This window comes from Mustelus asterias, unplaced genomic scaffold, assembly GCF_964213995.1.
Source record: "Mustelus asterias unplaced genomic scaffold, sMusAst1.hap1.1 HAP1_SCAFFOLD_1430, whole genome shotgun sequence".
Classification (NCBI taxonomy): domain Eukaryota; kingdom Metazoa; phylum Chordata; class Chondrichthyes; order Carcharhiniformes; family Triakidae; genus Mustelus; species Mustelus asterias.
Genome location: NW_027591375.1, coordinates 69,172 through 92,854, shown reverse-complemented (window position 1 = coordinate 92,854; position 23,683 = coordinate 69,172). Strand labels below are relative to the sequence as shown.

General features: G+C 50.9%; 1 protein-coding gene across 1 annotated transcript in view; it reads right to left on the bottom strand.

The window, feature by feature from the left end:
- Positions 1-1,381: 1,381 nt before the first annotated feature.
- The window catches only part of LOC144488270 (constitutive coactivator of PPAR-gamma-like protein 2), a 53,376-nt gene continuing 31,074 nt past the window's right edge, over positions 1,382-23,683 (bottom strand). The window contains 7 exon segments of the mRNA XM_078206312.1: positions 1,382-1,524; positions 5,186-5,387; positions 6,170-6,379; positions 10,335-10,449; positions 11,854-12,103; positions 16,019-16,190; positions 22,110-22,334. Coding sequence (XP_078062438.1) covers positions 1,382-1,524; positions 5,186-5,387; positions 6,170-6,379; positions 10,335-10,449; positions 11,854-12,103; positions 16,019-16,190; positions 22,110-22,334 — 1,317 coding nt within the window.

Here is a 23,683-nt window from a genome sequence, read left to right as displayed (position 1 = left end):
GGCATTGTGTGGTCCCGTTAAAAGGTGGTGCTTATTCTGTGCTTAGAGATTTAAAAAGTACACAAAGAGTCCAGACTGAAACATTAGTATCAAAAGGCCAAGCAGCAGGGTTACCAAGCCAACAGGCTTTTCCAATTGAGCCAATCAATTTGAATCAGACACTTAGAAATCATAGAAACCCTACAGTACAGAAAGAGGCCATTCGGCCCATCGAGTCTGCACTGACCACAATCCCACCCAGGCCCTACCCCCATATCCCTACATATTTTACCCGCTAATCCCTCTAACCTACACATCTCAGGACACTAAGGGCAATTTTTAGCATGGCCAATCAACCTAACCCGGACATCTTTGACTGTGGGAGGAAACCGGAGCACCCGGAGGAACCCACGCAGACACGAGGAGAATGTGCAAACTCCACACAGACAGTGACCCGAGCCGGGAATCGAACCCGGGACCCTGGAGCTGTGAAGCAGCAGTGCTAACCACTGTGCTACCGTGCCGCCCCATTTAGGCTTTGACAACCTAGACCAATCCTATTGTGGGAAATATTGATATGTCTTCACAGGTATAAGAGAAAGGGACAGTGGACAAGGAGGGGAAGAGCATCTGTCACCTGTCAGAGTTAACAGCTCTCGAGAGCGAGAGCGAATCGCTGGCTCTCATAGCTTCATCTGTGTCTTAAGAAAGATAGCAGGGGTACCAAAGAAGAAAGAAGTTCCAGACAGAAGAATCAGAGAAGGCCCAGAATATTCCAGAAGAGACAACACCTGGTTTGTGACTAAATTCTATTTTGTTATTGAGTGGGAATTGTATTTATTTGAACAGCATTCCATTAGAATCTTGTTTTATTCAGGAATAGTTACTAATTAGAAGGGATTTATTTGGTTTGTTAATAGTTGAGTGAATTTGTTCAGTGTCGGTTCGATAAATAAATTGTGTTGATTTTAGAGTGAGTGTCGGGGGTTATTTGGAATTTAACCACTAGGGGTTGCTGAAGAGCAGGTCACACCACTTCACACTCACAGATTATAGGGCCAGGAATTCCTCTTTCCGGGTTTTGGTCTTAGTTCTCAAAGGGGGGAGATCCACCTGGGCTTTATAACAATACCGACACATTCCCACTGCCCCCAACACCACAGGCTGATCATTAAGTTTGATGATTTATATCAATCGCTCAGACTGCAGAATCTGGCTCCACAGGAAGGGGCTGTTGGAACCATTCTGCTGGCTCTTTGAAAGATCTATCCAATTAATCCCACTCTCTCCCCTTCCAGAACTCAGGCAATTGCTGCCCATCCAGAGGCTGAATCCCCAAACCAGCTCAAAAGAGGAGTTTGGCCATGCACCATGCCCCCCCCCCCCCCCCCGGATTCGGCACTCACCCTCTCCCGTGTCCTCCGACGCAGACCACCTGCAGGTTGAGTGAACCCCGGCCTCGGGCGGGCCGGCTCCCAGCCCACTGTCCTACCACCATTCCGGCAATCTCCAGCTTTCCCCCCTGATGGGGGATCTGCTGGATCCCTGCAGAAGGAAGAGAAACATGGTCACCCCCCCAAAGTAAAATAAACTGCACCCCCCCCCCTCCCCGAAAACCTTTCCTTTATCTTCCACAGGACATGGGGTGTCGCTGGCCAGACCGGTATTTGTTGCCCAATTCTAATTGCCTTTTGAAATGGCTTGAGCCATTTAAGAGTCGACCGCATTGCTGTGGGGGGTCTGGGGTCACATGTAGGCCAGGCCAGGTAAGCTCGGCAGATTTCCTTACCTAAAGGGCATTAGTGAACCAGATGGGTTTTTTTTAAATGACAATCGATGATGTGAACAGGGAGGCCATTCAGCCCCTCTGGTCTGCTCTGCCACTGAATAAGATCGTGCCTGTCCGCTGAAGAAGAGTGTTCCAGAGACTCACCACCCTCAGCGAGAAAAACATTTCTCCTCATAGAATCCCTACAGCGCAGGAGGAGGCCATTCGGCCCATCGAGCCTGCACCGACCACAATCCCACCCAGGCCCGATCCCCATAACCCTGCAAATTCCCCCTGATATTAAGGGGCAATTTAGCACGGCCAATCCACCTAATCTGCACATCTTTGGCGTGTGGGAGGATACCCATGCAGACACGGGGAGAACGTGCAGACTCCACACAGATAGTCACCCGAGGCCAGAATTGAACCCAGGCCCCTGGCGCTGTGAGGCAGCAGTGTAACCCGCTGTGCCACTGGGCCACCCTCTTAAATGGGCGACCCCTTGATTTTTAAACAGTGACCCCCTAAGTTCCAGACTATCCCACAAAATGGAACATCTTTCCCACACCGCTCTGTCAAGACCCCCTTAGAATCTTAAAGGTTTCGATCGAGTCACCTCTCACTCTTCTAAACTCCAGTGAATACAAGTCCAGCCTCTCCAACCTTTCCTCATCAGACAACCCGCCCATTCCTGGTGTTAGTCTGGTAAACCTTCTCTGACCTGCTTCCAAATCACTTACATCTTCCTTAAATAAGGTGGCACAGTTACATGGTCACTGTTACAGCTTTCAGCTGCAGACAGTAATGTAGTCCACCTTCCTCAGAACAATCTGACGAGATGGGCTGGACGATGTCTCTGACGGGAAGTGAGCCCTGTATCTGACCAAGGATGGATGTGGTGACTCAGGCATGACAACGGATTTCGATTTCATTTCTAGGCATCGCAGCTCTCCCAGTCTCATGCCAAGGGGTAGATTGGTCATGGAGAGGGTCCAGCACCCATTCACCAGTCTGATACTGAGGTCAAAGGATCACAAGAGAAGATCGCACACACTCGTATCGTCCTCCCTTGTGTTTGGAAGAATATTGGCTCACTTAATCAGTGAGTTTAAAGTGATCCCGCGGCACCGACCCTCCCACAGTGCGGCGCTCCCTCAGCACTGACCCTCCCACAGTGCGGCGCTCCCTCAGCACTGACCCTCCCACAGTGCGGCGCTCCCTCAGCACTGACCCTCCCACAGTGCGGCGCTCCCTCAGCACTGACCCTCCCACAGTGCGGCGCTCCCTCAGCACTGACCCTCCCACAGTGCGGCGCTCCCTCAGCACTGACCCTCCCACAGTGCGGCGCTCCCTCAGCACTGACCCTCCCACAGTGCGGTGCTCCCTCAGCACTGACCCTCCCACAGTGCGGTGCTCCCTCAGCACTGACCCTCCCACAGTGCGGCGCTCCCTCAGCACTGACCCACAGTGCGGCACTCCCTCAGCACTGACCCTCCCACAGTGCGGCGCTCCCTCAGCACTGACCCTCCCACAGTGCGGCGCTCCCTCAGCACTGACCCTCCCACAGTGCGGCGCTCCCTCAGCACTGACCCACAGTGCGGCACTCCCTCAGCACTGACCCTCCCACAGTGCGGCGCTCCCTCAGCACTGACCCTCCCACAGTGCGGCACTCCCTCAGCACTGACCCTCCCACAGTGCGGCGCTCCCTCAGCACTGACCCTCCCACAGTGCGGCGCTCCCTCAGCACTGACCCTCCCACAGTGCGGCGCTCCCTCAGCACTGACCCTCCCACAGTGCGGCGCTCCCTCAGCACTGACCCTCCCACAGTGCGGCGCTCCCTCAGCACTGACCCTCCCACAGTGCGGCGCTCCCTCAGCACTGACCCTCCCACAGTGCGGCGCTCCCTCAGCACTTCCCTCCCACAGTGCGGCGCTCCCTCTGCACTGACCCTCCCACAGTGCGGCGCTCCCTCAGCACTGACCCTCCCACAGTGCGGCGCTCCCTCAGCACTGACCCTCCCACAGTGCGGCGCTCCCCCAGCACCGACCCTCCCACAGTGCAGCACTCCCTCAGCACTGACCCTCCCACAGTGCGGCGCTCCCTCAGCACCGACCCTCCCACAATGCAGCGCTCCCTCAGCACCTACCCTCCCAGTGCGGCGCTCCCTCAGCAATGACCCTCCCACAGTGCGGCGCTCCCTCAGCACTGACCCTCCCACAGTGCGGCGCTCCCTCAGCACTGACCCTCCCACAGTGCGGCGCTCCCTCAGCACCGACCCTCCCACAGTGCAGCACTCCCTCAGCACTGACCCTCCCACAGTGCAGCGCTCCCTCAGCACTGACCCTCCCACAGTGCGGCGCTCCCCCAGCACCGACCCTCCCACAGTGCAGCACTCCCTCAGCACTGACCCTCCCACAGTGCGGCGCTCCCTCAGCACCGACCCTCCCACAATGCGGCGCTCCCTCAGCACCTACCCTCCCAGTGCGGTGCTCCCTCAGCACTGACCCTCCCACAGTGCGGCGCTCCCTCAGCGCTGACCCTCCCACAGTGCGGCGCTCCCTCAGCACCGACCCTCCCGCAGAGCGGCGCTCCCTCAGCACCGACCCTCCCGCAGAGCGGCGCTCCCTCAGCACCGACCCTCCCACAGAGCGGCGCTCCCTCAGCACTGACCCTCCCATTGTGCGGCGCTCCCTCAGCAACAACCCTTCCACAGTGCGCCGCTCCCTCAGCACCGACCCTCCCACAGTGCGGCGCTCCCTCAGCACCGACCCTCCCACAGTGCGGCGCTCCCTCAGCACTGACCCTCCCACAGTGCGGCTCTCCCTCAGCACTGACCCTCCCACAGTGCAGCGCTCCCTCAGCACCGACCCTCCCACAGTGCGGCGCTCCCTCAGCACCGACCCTCCCACAGTGCGGCGCTCCCTCAGCACTGACCCTCCCACAGTGCGGCTCTCCCTCAGCACTGACCCTCCCACAGTGCGGCGCTCCCTCAGCACTGACCCTCCCACAGTGCGGCGCTCCCTCAGCACTGACCCTCCCACAGTGCGGCGCTCCCTCTGCACTGACCCTCCCACAGTGCGGCGCTCCCTCAGCACTGACCCTCCCACAGTGCGGGGCTCCCTCAGCACTGACCCTCCCACAGTGCGGCGCTCCCTCAGCACTGACCCTCCCACAGTGCGGCGCTCCCTCAGCACTGACCCTCCCACAGTGCGGCGCTCTCTCAGCACTGACCCTCCCACAGTATGGAAGGAGTGTTGCACTGCCATGGGGAAGGGACTAGGTTGAGATTCTGGAACAGGTGCTCAAACCCAAGAGCTGCTGAGCGCTGAGGCGAGAGTGAGTTCGTACACCAAGACCTGAAATAGTTTGTATATTTCTCCTGAAGGGTACTTAGCGAGATGACGTGTCACGCACGTGCTCCCACAACCCGTCACTCACCGGCAAAACTCCTGCCCCTGCCCTGAGGGTGTGGAACCGGCCCAAATGGCCGGCCGTACATCGGCATGTGGTAGAAGGGCGCCATCATAGGCGGTACAAAGGTCGGTGGCGGCATCGGCGGGGGCATCATGGGCTGGCGGCTCAGATTCAGCCCTTCCAGGATGCTCTGTCTCATTCTTTCCACCTTGGCTACCTGATCTGCCTGCATGGGTTGTGGGGAGGGCGGGGGGAAACGAGACGAAAGATCAGCAGGAATTAAGCCTCGACATTTACAATGTCACAATATCAATCAAATGTGGAAGAGGGTTAGAGGCCAGGCCAGCATCATGCTAAGCCCCCATTTTAAAGTCAGGCATTCTGCCCACATTTTTAAATACCCCACCATTTCCAGATTTATACCTGGAAAAGCAAAGTCTGGGGCAGTTTGGGAAGTGGCCAGCTACGTTTCCGAGCAACGCCTGTCTGCTGTGCACAACAGGGAAATGTAGTTCTGGGGCACCACGGTGCCACCAGTGGCCGGAGGGTGTCATTATAACGTGACACGCTTACATAGGAAAATTTCATTGCTCTTGTAAAGTTTCATTTACTTATTCGTCACGAGTCGGCTTACATTAACACTGCAATAAAGTTACTGTGAAAATCCCCCAGTCGCCACACTCCGGCGCCTGTTCGGGTACACTGAGCGAAAATGTAGCATGCCCAATGCACCCTAACCAGCACGTCTTTCGGACCATGGGAGGAAACTGGAGCACCCGGAGGAAACCCACGCAGACACTGGGAGAACATGCAGACTCCGCACAGACAGTGACCCAAGTCAGGAGTTGTACCCCCCCCCCCGGGTCCCTGGTGCTGTGAGGCAGCAGTGCTAACCACTGTGCCACTCAAGCAAGTTATTTAGGCCAGAACCGAGCACAGCTTGAGGTTTTCTTTTTAATCACAGCAATCTCCTAACGGGCGATGTGAGTGATGGAGAGAATGCGTTACCTGACCATCACAGAGGTCAATGAGGGGGGCCTTTTCACGAGTGGCCCGCACCAACTTGCTGTGCAGGAGCTTCCCGTCAAAGTAAATCCAGGGACAGCAGTGCTCCCAAGGAATGGGCTGACCACAGGCGTCATTGGCAAAGAGTGCGGTGTCTACACCACTCATGAAGAGGGCGGCGAGTTGGATTCCACGGGCATCCAGCTTGTCGATCTGGGTAAGGAGGAATTTTTTTTTAGAAACACCACTGTTCCATTCAAATCCTTTTATCCTCTCCAGCCCCACATCCCATTCCTCACTTCTGATACCGGGCTGAGGCCAAAACGTTGTGCTATTTCAAGAAGAAATTAGATATAGCTCTTGGGGTTAAAGGGATCGAGGGATATGGGGGGAAGGGGGGGGGATCAGGATATTGAATTCGATGATCAGCCATGATCAAAATGAATGGTGGAGCAGACTCGAAGGGCTGAATGGCCTCCTCCTGCTTCCAGCTTCTATGTTTCCTCATTATCCTTGCTTCTGCAACCAAACGCAATCATCCTCAACACCAGTGTCCCACAAGGCTGTGTCCTCAACCCACTACTATACTCCTTATAGACCGTGCGGCCAAATTCCCCTCCAATTCCATTTTCAAGTTTGCTGACGACATCACCGTCGTGGGTCGGATCTCAAACAATGACGAAACAGAGAACAGGAATAGAACATAGAAAAAATACAGCACAGACAGGCCCTTCGGCCCACAAGTTGCGCTGGTCATGTCCCTACCTACCTAGGCTTATATATAGGCTTACCTATAAACCTCAATCCTATTAAGTCCCATGTACTCATCCAGAAGTCTCTTAAAAGACCCTATCGAGTTTGCCTCCACCATTGACAGCAGCCGATTCCACTCACCCACCACCCTCGGAGTGAAAAACTTACCCCTGACATCTCCTCTGTACCTACTCCCCAGCACCTTAAACCCGTGTCCTCTCGTAGCAGCCATTTCAGGCCTGGGAAAAAGCCTCCGAGAATCCACCCGATCTATACCTCTCAACATCTTGTACACCTCTATCAGGTCACCTCTCATCCTTCGTCTCTCCAAGGAGAAAAGACCGAGCTCCCTCAGCCTATCCTCACAAGGCATGCCAACCAATCCAGACAACATCCTTGTAAATCTTCTCTGCACCCTTTCAATCTTTTCTACATCCTTCCTGTAATGAGGCGACCAGAACTGAGCACAGTACTCCAAGTGGGGTCTGACGGGGGTCTTATAAAGCTGCATCATTATCTCCCGACTCCTCAACTCAATCCCTCGATTGATGAAGGCCAGCACACCATACGCCTTCTTAACCACCTCCTCTACCTGTGAGGCCGATTTAAGAGTCCTATGGACCCGGACCCCAAGGTCCTTCTGATCCTCTGCACTGCTAAGAGTCTTACCCTTGATATTATACTCCTTCATCCCATTTGACCTGCCAAAATGTACCACGACACATTTATCCGGGTTGAAGTCCATCTGCCACTTCTCCGCCCAGTCTTGCATCCTATCTATGTCACACTGCAGCTTCTGACATCCCTCCAAGCTATCCACAACACCACCAACCTTCGTGTCGTCGGAAAACTTACCAACCCATCCCTCCACTTCCTCATCCAGGTCATTTATGAAAATGACCTGGATGAATGAGATAGAGAATCTGGTGAACTGGTGCAGCAACAATAATCTCTCCCTCAATGTCAGCAAAACGAAGGAGATAGTCAGAGACTTCAGGAAGCGCAGTGAAGAACATGCCCCGTCTACATTAATGGGGACGAAGTAGAAAGGGTCGAGAGCTTCAAGTTTTTAGATGTCCAGATCACCAACAACCTGTCCTGGTCCCCCCCACGCCGACACTATAGTTAAGAAAGCCCCACCAACGCCTCTACTTTCTCAGAAGACTAAGGAAATTTGGCATGTCTGCTACGACTCTCACCAACCTTTTCAGATGCACCATAGAAAGCATTCTTTCTGGTTGTATCACAGCTTGGTCTGGGGCTCCTGCTCTGCCCAAGACCGCAAGAAACTACAAGGGTTGTGAATGTAGCCCAATCCATCACTCAAACCAGCCTCCCATCCATTGACTCCGTCTACACTTCCCGCTGCCTCGGGAAAAGCAGCAGCATAATCAAGGACCCCCCACTCACCCCGGACATTCTCTCTTCCACCTTCCTCCATCGGGAAAAAGATACAAGAGTCTGAGGTCACGTACCAACCGACTCAAGAACAGCTTCTTCCCTGCTGCTGCCATCAGAATGAACCTACCTTATATTAAGTTGATCTTTCTCTACACCCTAGCTATGACTGTAACACTACATTCGGCACTCTCTCATTTCCTTCTCTATGAACAGTATGCTTTGTCTGTATAGCGCGCAAGAAACAATACTTTTCACTGTATCCCAGTACATGTAACAATAATAAATCAAATCAAACAGGATTCCCCACTTCCTGCTTTTGAAACAGGACAGGATTTCAGACTCCACTGGGTACGGTTCACACATGCAACACTAACTGAACAATCAGGGCTGTGCACCAAGCTGGCAATATTTGTACGGCCAACACGCAAGAGTGCCCACTGCAAACTGTGATATGGTGCCTTGAAGAAATGCGTTTTTGATCATGTTTCTTGTAAGGGGTATGTTCAAAATTCAGGTGTTTTACACGGTGCCGATTTGTTTGGGCAACAGGCAGCTCAAATGTCGAAAACGCAGGATTATGACTGATTTCAGCCAGTGATATGTTTGCCTAAACGGAGTTAATGCATTTTTGTTTACTTGGGTTTTCCTTGAGGTTTCAGTGTGGGGTTTTGATTGGGTTGACTGACAAGAGACAGAGTCATGTGTTAATGGGAGGATCTTTTTGTATGGCATTTGCTACCAAATAAACCTGTTGGACTTTAACCTGGTGTTGTTAAAACTCTTAATGGGAGGAGCCAGGCTTGCAGGAAGATAGACAGTTTCTTCTTTATTGTTTTAAATGGTCAGTTTCTCCTGGCCCTGAAAGAAGCAAGAGGTGTGTTTCTATTTCTCTCTCTCCCTGGAGGCTGCTATTTGGGGCTGTCAGAAGATAGGTGCCTTTCTCTCCCTGGGGGTGTTCACAAGACTCTCGGACTGTTAACAAATACTAGCATATAAGCCTCGAGTTTGCTGACTGATTTTGAAGAGGGGTTTTAAGTCTGTAAGAGGAATATTGTTTGAATTGGAACTTATAGGGATAGGTTAGCAGTTAAGATCTGTACCTTGTCACGTTAAATTGTTAAAGGTTAAGCTAATTTGTTCTAGTTAAACTGCGTTGTTAAATAAAGCTGGTTTTGCTCAAAGCTTCCCGGTTTGTCAATGGAATCACGCCCGGAGTAAAACACCTTATCCTCACATTGTCAAAATAGCAAAGAGTCTAACTTCATGATATATTGTGAGGTTTCTGATCTTGTACCCTAACAAAATAATTCTGGTCTCTACATAGTTAAGAAAAGTGCAGAGAGGCCTTGGAGAAAGTGCAAAACTCATCATGGAAAAGTCAACATGTTGAGGCTCTTTACTCTAGAAGAGAAGTTAAACATGAAAGAGTTTGTTAAGATTATGTGAGGGTTTGAAAGTGTCAATGTAGAAATGATGCTTCCCAATCATGTGGTGGAACAGTAAAACTCAGGGCTGTAAATGCAAAAAATATCTTTTGAAAGTGGAATTCAGGAGAGAAGGGAGAACGCAGGCACCGTCACTGACCCTCTGACAGGGTGGCGCTCCCTCCACACTGGCGCTCCGACATGGCTGCACTCCCCCAGTATTGACCCTCTGACAGGGTGGTGGTCACCTCCATTAGCGCCAGCCCTTCAACAGGGCAGCATTCCCTCAGCACTGACTGTCCACAGTGCGACGCTCCCTTAGCATTGTACCTCCGACAGGGAGGCGTGCACACAGTGCAGACCCTCTGACAATGCGGCGCCCCCTCAGAACTGACCCTCTGACAAGGCAGCGCTTCCTCAGTACTGCACTGCGAATATTGGCTGGTACTAATGGCCCATGTCGCTGGTGCTAAACTCAAACTCAGTTCCTTTTGACACCGCGGCAATCTGATGCTAACTGGCACGCTCCGCGAAGTTCACCTCGGCATTCTCTGGGTAAGACGCAAGTGGCCCTCCCTGGTCGCACATACCTTCAGCTCCTGTAGCTGGTCTGGTTCGTAGAGTTTTGCCGAGATAGCCTGTGCCAGGAAAGCGTCCAGCTCGTATCTGTGCAAGATTCTGCTGCCGGGCCACTGCATCATGTAACTGCAGAGAGAAAGGTAAAGTGATGGGGCAGAGGACGATACTGCCCAGGTGGTCTTTTCCTTTTCCCCCCCATAAATGTCTTTCGATAGTTAGTGTTGAATCTGCCTCCAGCAGCCATTCAGCCAGTGAATTCTCGACCATAGCTCAGTACTCAAAGTGCTTTATTTCTCACGTGGCCCTCTGGTTCTTTTGTCAATTCTCTTCAAGCCTTGTCCCCGTGGTTACTGACCCTCCCCTCAGTGGAACCGCTTTCTTGTCTACTTTTGAAATAAAACATTGATGAATATTGATACCCCTTTGCCCATCACCACTATGGACTGTGAGCACCGTGTGGAACTCCAAAAGGACATGGACGAGGTGGTGGAGCGGGTGGCAGGTGAAATCCAATGCGGAGAAACACGATGCGATTCATTTTGCAGGAAGTGTGCAAAGGGGCCTGGGTGTGCATGTGTGTGAATCACTGAAGGCCACAGGAAGATGGAGAGCACAGTTAGTGAAATGGACAGTACCCTGGGGACCGAGCGACAGGAGAAGGTTGGGAGGAAATTTGATGGAGGGGCTCAAAATCATGAGGGATTTGGGACAGAGCAGAGGGGGAGAAACTGTGCCCACTTGTGAAAGGTGCGAGGAGCAGAGGGACACAGATTTAAGGTAAAGAGTGAAAGAAGTCCAAAGATGTGCGGGTTAGGTTGATTGGCCAGGTTAAAAATTGCCCCTTAGAGTCCTGAGATGCGTAGGTTAGTGGGATTAGTGGGTAAATATGTGTGGGTAGGGCCTGGGCGGGATTGTGGTCGGTGCAGACTCGATGGGCCGAATGGCCTCCTTCTGCACTGTAGGGTTTCTATGATTCTATGATTCTAAGTAATCGTGATTAAGAGTAACGAAATTTCTCCTTATCTGAGCCCTCAGTGGCTTCCAGCTCATTTTGAAATTGTGCCCCCTGGTTCTAGACTCCCAACTGCAGGAAACTCTTACCCACATCTACCCTGTCTATCCCTTTAAATATTCTCCAGGTTTCAGTGAGATCACGTCTCATTTCTTCAAAACTCTGGTGAATGCAGGCCCAGTTTCCCCAATCTCTCTTCAAGTGACAGTCCCGCCATCCCCGGATCAATTCTACCGCCTTCAGGGATCTGAATTTACAAATCTGACCGAGTGGCATGGTTCAGTGCTGCGTACTGGGATTGCGAGTGAGCACACGCACTCACTCAGAGAATCACCCGGCAGTGAATGGACACCGAGCCTTTTCTCCTCCACCTGCTTCACACCGGACACCATCAGTACAAGCTGGGGATCCGCACTGGGATCGGTTCCCACTATCCTACTCTGCCCGCCCCAATACCGCACCAAGGGACCCTCACCAAAGGGGTGATCAAGTTTCTGAGCCACTCCTTGGCCACTCACCGTAAGACACAGCAGAGCAACAGCAGGTGCGTGGGGATGTTGGCCGGGTTCAGCATCCCCGGGGTGTCCGACTTCATGCAGGCGAGGAATGCCCTCATCCGCCGGTTCTTGTCCTCCACCGCCTTGCCCAGCCACAGCTTCTTCAGGTTGGGGCAAGTCCACTCCCTGAAGGTCAGCCCAGTCACCAGCTCGGGCGTCTGGGGAGACTTTCCCTTGTAGGCTGACCACTCCTTGATAATGACCGGGGGAACTAACAGGAGGGGAAGGGGGGGGGGCGAGAGAGAGAGAGACAAACAGGAGGTGGATACCTTGTAATTAACGGAAAATGGAAATCCAATCCGCATCAATGATTGCCGATAACCGGAGGAGATTTTCTTTATGCTGTCTTCAGAAAGGCTTTCATTTTCTGCCCATCCCTAATTGCCCTTGAACTGAACGGCTGGCGAGGCCCATTTCAGAGGGGGAATTCAGAGTCAATCATTGTCATATGGATCTGGAGTCACACATGGGCCAGACCGGCTAAGATTTCCTTCCCTAAAGGGACAATCAATGATAGTTTCAGGGTCACTGTCACTGAAATAGCTTTCAACTGCAGATTCCAGCAATGTGGTTGACTCTTAATTACCCGTGTCAATGGTTGATCAGCGCAAGGGCAATTAGGGATGGGGTGGCGCTGCCCACACCCCATGAGAGGATAAAGAAAAATCACAAATTGAATTTAAACCCCACTGGCTGCCATAGTGGGACTTGAACCCATGCCCCCCTCCCCACAGAACATTAGACTGGGCCTCCGGATTACCAGCCCAGTGACATTACCACTACACCATCGACTGTTTCCCCATGTTTGTCCACAATAAGCCACAGATAGCCGAACAGTCAAGAGGCTGCAGCAACTCATAAAAGGCTCCACAAACAGTCTGACCCTGAATCTGAGCCTCAAATATGGCGGTCTTGCATCAAAGGTCAGCAGAGGGACAGGAGCTGGTTTTGCCATTCAGCTAAGGTCGAAGCTAGTGGGGGTTCTGGAGAGGAGGGCTTTAGGGATGGCCGTGTCTATGCTTGTGAAAGTGTCACATGGCCACTCGAAGTCAGAGTGAGATCTTCATTAATAAACCAACAATCACACCCCAGGACATTCCAAAGCACTTCCCTGACCAAAACAGCACGCTTTTTGATGTGTAGTCAGTGTTGTACATTATTAGATTGTATACACATATTATCTAAATGGTGAGAGATTGCAGAGCTCTGTGCAAAGGGATCTGGGTGTCTTAGTCTTTTTTTTCATTCACGGGATGTGGGCTTCGCTGGCTAGGCCAGCATCTATTGCCCATTCCGGGTTGCCCCTTGAGATGGTGGAGGTGAGCTGCCTTCTGGAACCACCGCAGTCCGTGTGGTATAGCCACAGCGCTGTTAGAGGGAGTTCTGGGAGTTTCACCCAGCGATAAATGGAGATCCAGTTCACATCAGCAATTAATGATAACTGGAGGAGATTTTCTTTATTCTGTCTTCACAAGTGAAGGAACGGCAATATATTTCCAAGTCGGGATGGTGAGTGGCTCAGAGGGAGAAACCTCCAGGTGGTGGTGTCCCCAGGTATAGCTGCCCTTGTCCTATGTGGCAGAGGTTGTGGGTTTGGAAGGTGCTGCCTAAGGAGCCTTGCTGAGTTCCCACAGTGCATCTTGTAGATGGTACACACGGCTGTCACTGCACATGAATCGTAAGAGATTAGTATACAGGTACAGCAAATAATTAGGAAAGTTGATGGAATGCTATTGTTTATTGTGAGGAGAATTGAATACAAAATTAGGGAGATTGTGTTTCAGTTATATAGGACATTGGTGAGATCATATCTGGAATGCTATGGACAGTACCAGTTCTCTTTGTTTAAGGAAGGATGTAAATGCACTGGAAGCAGTTCAGAGAAAGCTCACGAGACTAACATCTGGAATGGGAGGGTTATCTTAGAAGGAAAGATTGGCGAGGCTAGGCTTGTATCCGCTGGAGCTCAGAAGAGTAAGAGGCGACTTGATTGAAACATACAGGATTCTGAAGGGTTTCTTTACAAGGTGGATGTGGAAGAGGATGCTTCCTCTTGTGGGAGAATCTAGAACTGGGGGATTTTCACAGGAACTTCATTGCAGGGTTAATGTTAAGCCTACTTGTGACACTAATAAATAAACTAAAACTTAAAATTAGAACTAAGGGGGGGGGATTACTGTAAAAATAAGGGTCACCCATTTAAAATAGCAATGTGCGCAAAAAAATCTTTCAAGGCTCGAGAGTTTCTGGAACTCTCTTCCTCAAAACTCAGTCTTTGAACAGGTTTAAGGCAAAGTTTGAAGGATTCTTGACAAACAAAAGGGCGAAAGGTATTGGCTGGGGGGGGGGGTTGGGGATTCAGCAAGATTGAGGGGTTGAGGTTACAATCAGATCAGCCATGATCCTATTGAATGGCAGAGCAGGTTCGAGGGGCCAAGTGGCCGACTCCTGCTCCTGATTTGTATGCATGCTGTAATGTAGGAAACACGAAGAGAAGAACAAGCCTGCTCCGCCATTTAATAAGGGTGGCACAGTGGTTAGTACTGCTGCCTCACAGCGCCAGGAATACAGGTTCAATGCTAGCCTTGGGTCACTGTGTGGAGTTTGCACGTTCTCCCCGTGTCTGCATGGGTTTCTTCCAGGTGCTCCAGTTTCCTCCCAGTCCAAAAATGTGTAGGTTTGGTGGATTAGCCATACTAAATTGTCTCTTAGTGTCCAAAGATGAGGTCAGGTGGATTAGTCATGCTAAATGTGCAGAGTTATGGGAATAGGACAGAGGGGAGGGCCTGGGCAAAATGTTGTTTCAGATGGTCGATGCAGACTCGATGGGCTGAATGGCCTCCTTCTGCACTGTAGGGATTCGATGAAGATTGATCTGATAGTAACCTCAAATCTGCATCCCGCCTACCCGATCACCTCTCACTCCCTTACTGACCAAGAATCTGTCCATCTCCCATTTAAAAGTATTCCAAGACTTTGCCTCCATGGCCTTTTCAGGAAGAGAGTTGCAGAGAGTCACCTCCCTCCGAGAGAAAACATTTCTCCGCATCTCCCTCTTAAAAGTGCGACCCCTTATTTTTTTAAACAGTGACCCGAGTTCTAGATTATTCCACAAGAGGAAGCATCCTCTCTACATCCACCCTGTCAATACCCCTCAGCATCTTATGATCCAATCAAGTTGCTTCTCACTCTTCGGAACTCCAGTGAATACAAACCTCGCCTCTCCGACTTCTCCTCAGACAAGCCGCCCATTCCAGGTAGGAGGCAGGTAAACCTTCTCTGAACTGGGTGCAACGCACTTACATCCTTCCTTAAATAAGGAGACCAATACTGTACACAGTACTCCAGATGTGGCCTCACCAATGCCCTGGACAACTGAAGCATGACTGGTCAATTGGAAGACAGCAAGTTCTCACAAGCAAACGAGCAGATAATTCCTCCTTTTATTGATGCCAGCAGGGGATAAATATTGACCCCCCCCACCCGGTGAGTTTGTTCACCGTCGCCCCGGGGAGTGAATTGGTGCCGCACTGCCTATGTTCGTGACAGCGGGTATTTTTCAATAAGCCTTTGGAAAGTCTCGAAACTGTGAAGAGCTGTAGAAACAAAGGGACGATGGACATGAATCTGCACCTCATGACCCTCCATTCCACTGCTTCGTGTCAAGAGGGGCAGACCATTTGGCCCATCGAGGCTGCTCCGCCATTCAATGTGGTCATGGCTCAGCGTGTACTTCCTGCCCACTTTCCTTAGCCCTCGCTTCCCTGAAACAAAAAATCTGTCTAATCCCAGCGTTAAATAGATTCATCGATGGAGCGTCCATAACGCTCTGGGATCGAGAATCCCAAATACCCACAACCCTTTAAAGTGAAGAAAATCATCCTCATCTCAATCCCAAATGATTGGCCTTCCCCATTACCCTGAGACTGTGCCCCCTTCCCCACCCCCAGCCAGCATAGACAATCTCTCAGTGTCCACCCTGTCAAACTCCCTCAGAATTTTACATCTTCCAATGAGATCGTCTCTCTCGCTCTTCGAAACTCCAGAGAATATCAAACCCGATTCACTCAACCTCTCACCGTAGGGCAGCCCACTCAACACATTAGCCTCTCGCTGTTAGGTGTACCTTCCACGGGCATCCTCCTCCTCATGGCCAGGCGCTCAGCTCTCCTCTGGGTCTCAGACAAGCTGAAGAGCACACCATAGATGTACTGCCGGGCTGACCTGTACAGCAAGGTGGCAGGGGGCAAGTCATTGTTGGCTTCATCCTCAATGCAGACAGGGAGCTTCAACTCGCCCTGGGAGGGGGGACGGGGGAAGAAATCAGAATCGCACATTAGCTCTTGAAGAAAATCCCGGCATATTCATTCACAAAGAACAATACAGGACAGGAACAGGCCCTTTGGCCCACCAAGCCAATGCCAACATGTGGTTTCAATTCCTCTCTTCACCTCCTGTTCATGTGGTTATCAAGAAGAAAAGAAAAGCCTACAAAAGGTTCAGGGAGCTGGGTAATGTTAGAAATCTAGAAGAGTATACGACTAGTAGGAAGGAACTTAAGAGGGAAATTAGAAAAGCAAGAAGGGGTCATGAGAAGGTCTTGGCAGACAGGATAAAGGAAAACCCCAAGGCATTCTACAAGTATATTAAGAGCAAGGGGATAAGATGTGAAGGAGTAGGACCTATCAAATGTGACGGTGGGAAAGTCTGTATTGAACCGGTTAGAAATAGCAGAGGTACTCAATGAATACTTTGCTTCAGTATTCACAGTGGAAAAGGATCTTGGTAGTTGCAGTGCAGACTTGCAGTGGACTGAGAAGATTGAGCATATGGATATTAGGAAAGAGGATGTGTTGGAGCTTTTGAAAAGCATCAAGTTAGATAAATCACCGGGACTGGATGGGATGTACCCCAGGTTATTGTGGGAGGCGAGGGAAGAGATTGCTGAGCCTCTGGCGATGATCTTTGCGTCATCAATGAACATAAGAACATAAGAAATAGGAGCAGGAGTAGGCCATCTAGCCCCTCGAGCCTGCCCCGCCATTCAATAAGATCATGGCTGATCTGAAGTGGATCAGTTCCACTTACCCGCCTGATCCCCATAACCCCTAATTCCCTTACCGATCAGGAATCCATCTATCCGTGATTTAAACATATTCAACGAGGTAGCCTCCACCACTTCAGTGGGCAGAGAATTCCAGAGATTCACCACCCTCAGAGAAGAAGTTCCTCCTCAACTCTGTCCTAAACTGACCCCCCTTTATTTTGAGGCTGTGCCCTCTAGTTCTAGTTTCCTTTCTAAGTGGAAAGAATCTCTCCCTCTCTACCCTATCCAGCCCCTTCATTATCTTATAGGTCTCTATAAGATCCCCCCTCAGCCTTCTAAATTCCAACGAATACAAACCCAATCTGTTCAGTCTCTCCTCATAGTCAACACCCCTCATCTCTGGTATCAACCTGGTGAACCTTCTCTGCACTCCCTCCAAGGCCAATATATCCTTCCGCAAATAAGGGGACCAATACTGCACACAGTATTCTAGCTGCGGCCTCACCAATGCCCTGTACAGATGCAGCAAGACATCTCTGCTTTTATATTCTATCCCCCTTGCGATATAGGCCAACATCCCATTTGCCTTCTTGATCAACTGTTGTACCTGCAGACTGGGTTTTTGCGTCTCATGCACAAGGACCCCCAGGTCCCTCTGCACAGTAGCATGTTGTAATTTCTTTCCATTTAGATAATAATCCAATTTGCTATTATTTCTTCCAAAGTGAATAACCTCGCATTTGTTAACGTTATACTCCATCTGCCAGATCCTCGCCCACTCACTCAGCCTGTCCAAATCTCTCTGCAGACCTTCTACACCCTCCACAGGATTCACTTTTCCACTTATCTTTGTGTCGTCAGCAAACTTTGTTACCCTACACTCAGTCCCCTCCTCCAGATCGTCTATATAAATGGTAAATAGTTGAGGCCCCAGTACTGATCCCTGCGGCACGCCGCTAGTTACCATCTGCCAACCAGAAAAGCACCCATTTATTCCGACTCTCTGCTTCCTGTCGGATAGCCAATCCCCAATCCACGCTAACACCCTATCCCCAACTCCGTGTGACCCAACAGAGACGGGAGAGGTTCCGGAGGATTGCGGATGTGGTTTCGTTATTCAAGAAAGGGAGAAGAGATAGGCCGGGAAATTATAGACCAGTGAGTCTAACCTCAGTGGTTGGCAAGTTGATGGAGAAGATCCTGAGGGGCAGGATGTATGAACATCTGGAGAGGAATAGTATGATCAGAAATAGCCAGTACGGCTTTGTCCAAGGCAGATCATGCCTTACGAGCCTAATTGAATTTTTTGAAGATGTAACTAGACACATAGACGAGGGAAGAGCGGTAGATAGAAACATAGAAAAACTACAGCACAAACAGGCCCTTCGGCCCACAAGTTGTGCTGAACACACCCCTACCTTCTAGACCTACCTATAACCCTCCATCCTATTAAGCTCCATGTACTCATCCAGGAGTCTCTTAAAAGACCCTATTGAGTTTGCCTCCACCACCACTGACGGCAGCCGATTCCACTCACCCACCACCCTCTGTGTGAAAAACTTCCCCCTAACATTTCCCCTGTACCTACCCCCCAGCACCTTAAACCTGTGTCGTAGCAGCCATTTCCACCCTGGGAAAAAGCCTCAGAGTCCACCCGATCTACGCCTCTCAACATCTTATATACCTCTATTAGGTCTCCTCTCATCCTACGTCTCTCCAAGGAGAAAAGACTGAGCTCCCTCAGCCTATCCTCATAAGGCATGCCACTCAATCCAGGCAACATCCTTGTAAATCGCCTCTGCACCCTTTCAATCATTTCCACATCCTTCCTATAGTGAGGCGACCAGAACTGAGCACAGTACTCCAAGTGGGGTCTGACGAGGGTCTTATATAGCTGCATCATTATCCCCGGACTTCTAAACTCAATCCCTCGATTGATAAAGGCCAGCACTCCATACGCCTTCTTAACCACCTCCTCCACCTGCGGGGCCGATTTTAGAGTCCTATGGACCCGGACCCCAAGGTCCTTCTGATCCTCTACCGTACTAAGAGTCTTTCCCTTTATATTGTACTCCTTCATCCCATTTGTCCTACCAAAATGGACCACGACGCATTTATCTGGGTTGAAGTCCATCTGCCACTTGTCCGCCCAGTCTTGCATCCTATCTATGTCCCTCCGTAACTTCTGACATCCCTCCAGACTATCCACAACCCCACCAACCTTCGTGTCGTCGGCAAACTTACCAACCCATCCCTCCACTACCTCATCCAGGTCATTTATGAAAATGACAAACAGCAAGGGTCCCAGAACAGATCCCTGGGGCACACCACTGGTGACCGACCTCCATTTAGAAAAAGACCCATCTATACCCACTCTCTGCCTCCTTTGGGCAAGCCAGTTCTGGATCCACAGGGCAGCAGCCCCTTGGATCCCATGCCCTCTCACTTTTTCTAGAAGCAGAAAAATGTGTAGTTTTTCTGATGTGGTTTATATGGATTTCAGCAAGGCGTTTGATAAGGTGCCCCATGCAAGGCTCATTGAGAAAGTGAAGGGGCATGGGATACAAGGGGACATTGCTTTGTGGATTCAGAATTGGCTTGCCCACAGAAGGCAAAGAGATGGGTCTTTTTCAGCATGGAGGTCGGTCACCAATGGAATGCCCCAGGGATCTGTTCTGGGACCCTTGCTCTTTGTGATTTTTACAAATGACCTGGATGAGGAAGTGGAAGGATGGGTTGGCAAGTTTGCTGATGACACAAAGGTTGGTGGGGTTGTGGATAGTGTAGAGGGATGTCAGCAGTTGCAACGAGACATAGATAAGATGCAAGACGGGATGGAGAAGTGGCAGATGGACTTCAACCCAGATAAGTGTGTGGTGGTTCATTTTGGCAGGTCGAATAGGATGGAAGAATATAATATTAAGGGCAAGACACTTGGCAGTGCAGAAGATCAGAAGGATCTTGGGGTCCGGGTTCATAGGACGCTCAAAGCGACATCGCAGGTAGAGGCTGTGGTTAAGAAGGCGTATGGAATACTGGCCTTCATCAATAGAGGAATTGAGTTTAGAAATCGGGAGATAATGCTTCAGCTGTATAGGACCCTGGTCAGATCCCACCTGGAGTACTGAGCCCAGTTCTGGTTGCCTCATTACAGAAAGGATGTGGAAGCCATAGAAAGGGTGCAGAGGAGATTTACGAGGATGGTGCCTGGATTAGGTGGCATGCCTTATGAGGATAGGTTGAGAGAGCTGGGTCTTTTCTCCTTGGAGAGGCGAAGGATGAGAGGTGACCTGATAGAGGTGTATAAGATGTTGAGAGGTATTGATAGAGTGGATTCTCAGAGGCTTTTACCCAGGGTTGAAATGGTTGTCACAAGTGGTCACAGGTTTAGGGTGCTGGGGAGTAGTATAGAGGAGATGTTAGGGGTAAGTTTTTCACTCAGAGGGTGGTGGGTGCGTGGAATCGGCTGCCGGTAGTGGTGGTGGAGGCGGATTCGATAGGGTATTTGAAGAGACTTTTGGATAAGTTCATGGAAGTTAGTAAGATAGAGGGTTATAGGTAAGCCGAGTAGGTGGAGACATGTTCGGCACAACTTGTGGGCCGAAGGGCCTGTTTGTGCTGTGCTGTAGCTTTTCTATGTTCTATACACCTTGAATGCTGCAAACATTACTGCTTCCACCACCACCTCCATTGGCAGCACGTTCCAGGCACTCACCACCCTGTGTGTGAAAAACTTCCCCCACACATTTCCCTTTCATCTTGAACCTGTGACCCCCCCCCCCCCCCGACCCTGTAACTGACTCTTCCACCCTGGGGAAAAGCCTCTGACTATCCACCCTGTCTATGCCTCTCATCATTTTGTCGACCTCTATCAGGTCTCCCCTCAGCCTCCATCTTTCCAGTGAAAACAATCCCAGTTTATTCAACCTCTCCTCATAGCCGACACCCTCGAGACCCAGCAACATCCTGGTGAACCTTCTTTGCACTCTCTCCAAAGCTTCCACCTCCTCCTGGTAGTGTGGCGCCCAGAACTGCACGCAATACTCCAAATGCAGCCTAACCAAGGTAATAGAACTGGCCAACGTTTGTTCTCGGTGCCCTGGCCGATGAAGGCAAGCATGCTGTATGCTTTGCAGGCCAACTTATCCACGTGTTGCCATTTTCAGGGATCCGTGGACTGATAACCTCGGGGCCCCCCCGGGCGCGGGGGGGGGGGGAGGGGGGGGGGGGGATTCCACCAGATGGTGGAATTTGAATTCAATAAAATATATGTGGAATTAAGAATCTACTGATGGCCATGAAACCATTGTCATAAAAACCCATCTGGTTCACTAATGTCCTTTAGGGAAGGAAATCTGCCGCCCTTACCTGGTCTGGCCGACATGTGACTCCAGAGCCACAGCAATGTGGGTGACTCTCAACTGCCCTTCAAGGGCAACAAATGCTGGCCAGCCAGCGACGCCCATGTCCCACGAATAAAAAAAGTCAATGCTCCTAAGGGTTCTGCTATTTCTCTGCCCAAGTCTGCAATCTATCTACATCCTGCTGTATAATTTGACAATTCTTGTCACTATCAGCAATGCCGCCAATTGTTGTGTCCTCCGCAAACAGGAATCAATGTTCACCGCAGTTGTAAGGTCAAGGGCACTATAGACTTGAACTCATGATCTCAGGCCAACACAGGGGGGGGCACCCCAGGGTCCGCGCCGAGGGTGCGCCGCCCCACAGCGAGGGTTAATAATGACAGGGCACCGCACTGTCAGATGGGCATTACTGAGGGAGCGCCACAAAGTCAGAAGGACTGCACCAATGCAGAGCAGAGAATTTCAGGGGAGAGGTTAACAGAAGCCCTGTCTGCCCTGAGGAGAATGTTAAAGATTCCATAGTCACTACTGGGAGGAGGGAAGGGGCGGCTCTCCCGGATCTATCTTCAAGTTTATCTGGGAAATCTCCCCATGACTGTTGCAAGCACAACAATCCCAGTCCCCACATCACTCAAAGACAGAACTCAGCATTCAGTCTCTCTGCTCCCCTCCCGCCCTTGCAGTCTCCCTTTAAGAGCTCCAGATCCTACAGTCCAGCTCAAAGTCCCCAATTAAATAGTACCCTTCACCCGGGATCTCCGTGTGGACACGCGCTTGTTCCCGGTCACATTGGCGCTGGTACTCACCATCGTCAGGACTTGATAGATGTATGGGTACATGAGACCCTTCCGGTGCCTGTGGTCTGCCACTCGAAGGACCTCTGGCGCGACGAGGGGCAGCGGAGGGGTGGTGATGTCCATGTGGTTCCTGGTTTGCATGGAGAGCAGTGATGGGATGTGTGCGGTGGGGTTGATGGGGGCGGGTGGCACATCCTGTGGCACGGGTGCAGAGGGCTGCCTGCTCCCAACTCCCTGCAACACAGAGGAAGAATCAGGCAATCTCAGAACACGGGAAAGGAGGCTATTCTGCCTGCTGTGCCTGTGACAGCTCTGACAGAGTTATCCAATTAATCCCTCCCCAGCCCTGAAAAGATTATTTTTCAACTGTTTAATTGGGAATTTGAGCGTGAACTACCCTTTCAGACAGGGCCTTCCAGATCACAACAACTCGCTGGTTCTTTAACCGATTCTCTTCAACCTGCCATGTTCATAACCTTTTGTAGCTCCTTGCGGTCTTGGGCAGAGCAGGAGCCATACCAAGCTGTGATACATCCGGAAAGGATGCTTTCTATGGTGTATCTGTAAAGGTTGGTGAGAGTCGTAGTGGACATGCCAAATTTCCTCGATCTTCTGAGAAAGTAGAGGCGTTGGTGGGGCTTTCTTAACTATAGCGTCGGCATGGGGGGGACCAGGACAGGTTTTTGGTGATCGGGACACCTAAAAATTCAAAGCTCTCGACCATTTCCACTTCATCCCTGTTGATGTAGACAGGGGCATGTTCTCCTTTACACTTCCTGAAGTCGATGACAATCTCCTTCGTTTTGTTGACATTGAGGGAGAGATTATTGTTGCCGCACCAGTTCACCAGATTCTCTATCTCATTCCTGTTCTGTCTCGACATTGTTTGAGAGGGTATTTGTCCATTCAATCCCAAGCCAGCTAATCAAATGTGAAACTCAACACTGATAGTTTTCTTGATGCTGTGGAGATGCTGGCGTTGGACTGGGGTAAACACAGTAAGGAGTCTAACAACACCAGGTTAAAGTCCAACAGGTTTATTTGGTAGCAAACGCCACTAGCTTTCGGAGCGCTGCTCCTTCGTCAGGTGAGTGGGAGATCTGCTCATAAGCAGCAAACAGGGCATATAAAGACACAAACTCAATTTACAGAATACCAGGTACACGGTACATACTCTTGCAACTCGGCCAACGTTGTCGACCTGATACGCTGCAGGAAAGGATGTCCCGAGGCATGGCACATTGGGGAAACCATGCAGACGCTACGACAACGGATGAATGAACACCTTCCTGTTGGGGAGCACTTCACGGTCACGGGCTTTCGGCCTCCGATATTCGGGCAAGCGTTCTCCAAGGCGGCCTTCACGACACACGACAGCACAGAGTCGCTCAGCAGAGACTGATAGCCAGGTTCCGCACACATGAGGACGGCCTCAACCGAGATCTTGGGTTCATGTCGCACTATCTGTAACCCCCCACAACTTGCCTGGACTTGCAAAGTCTCACTGGCTGTCCTGTCTGGAGACAATACACATCTCTTTAACCTAGAACATAGAAAAGCTACAGCACAAACAGGCTCTTCGG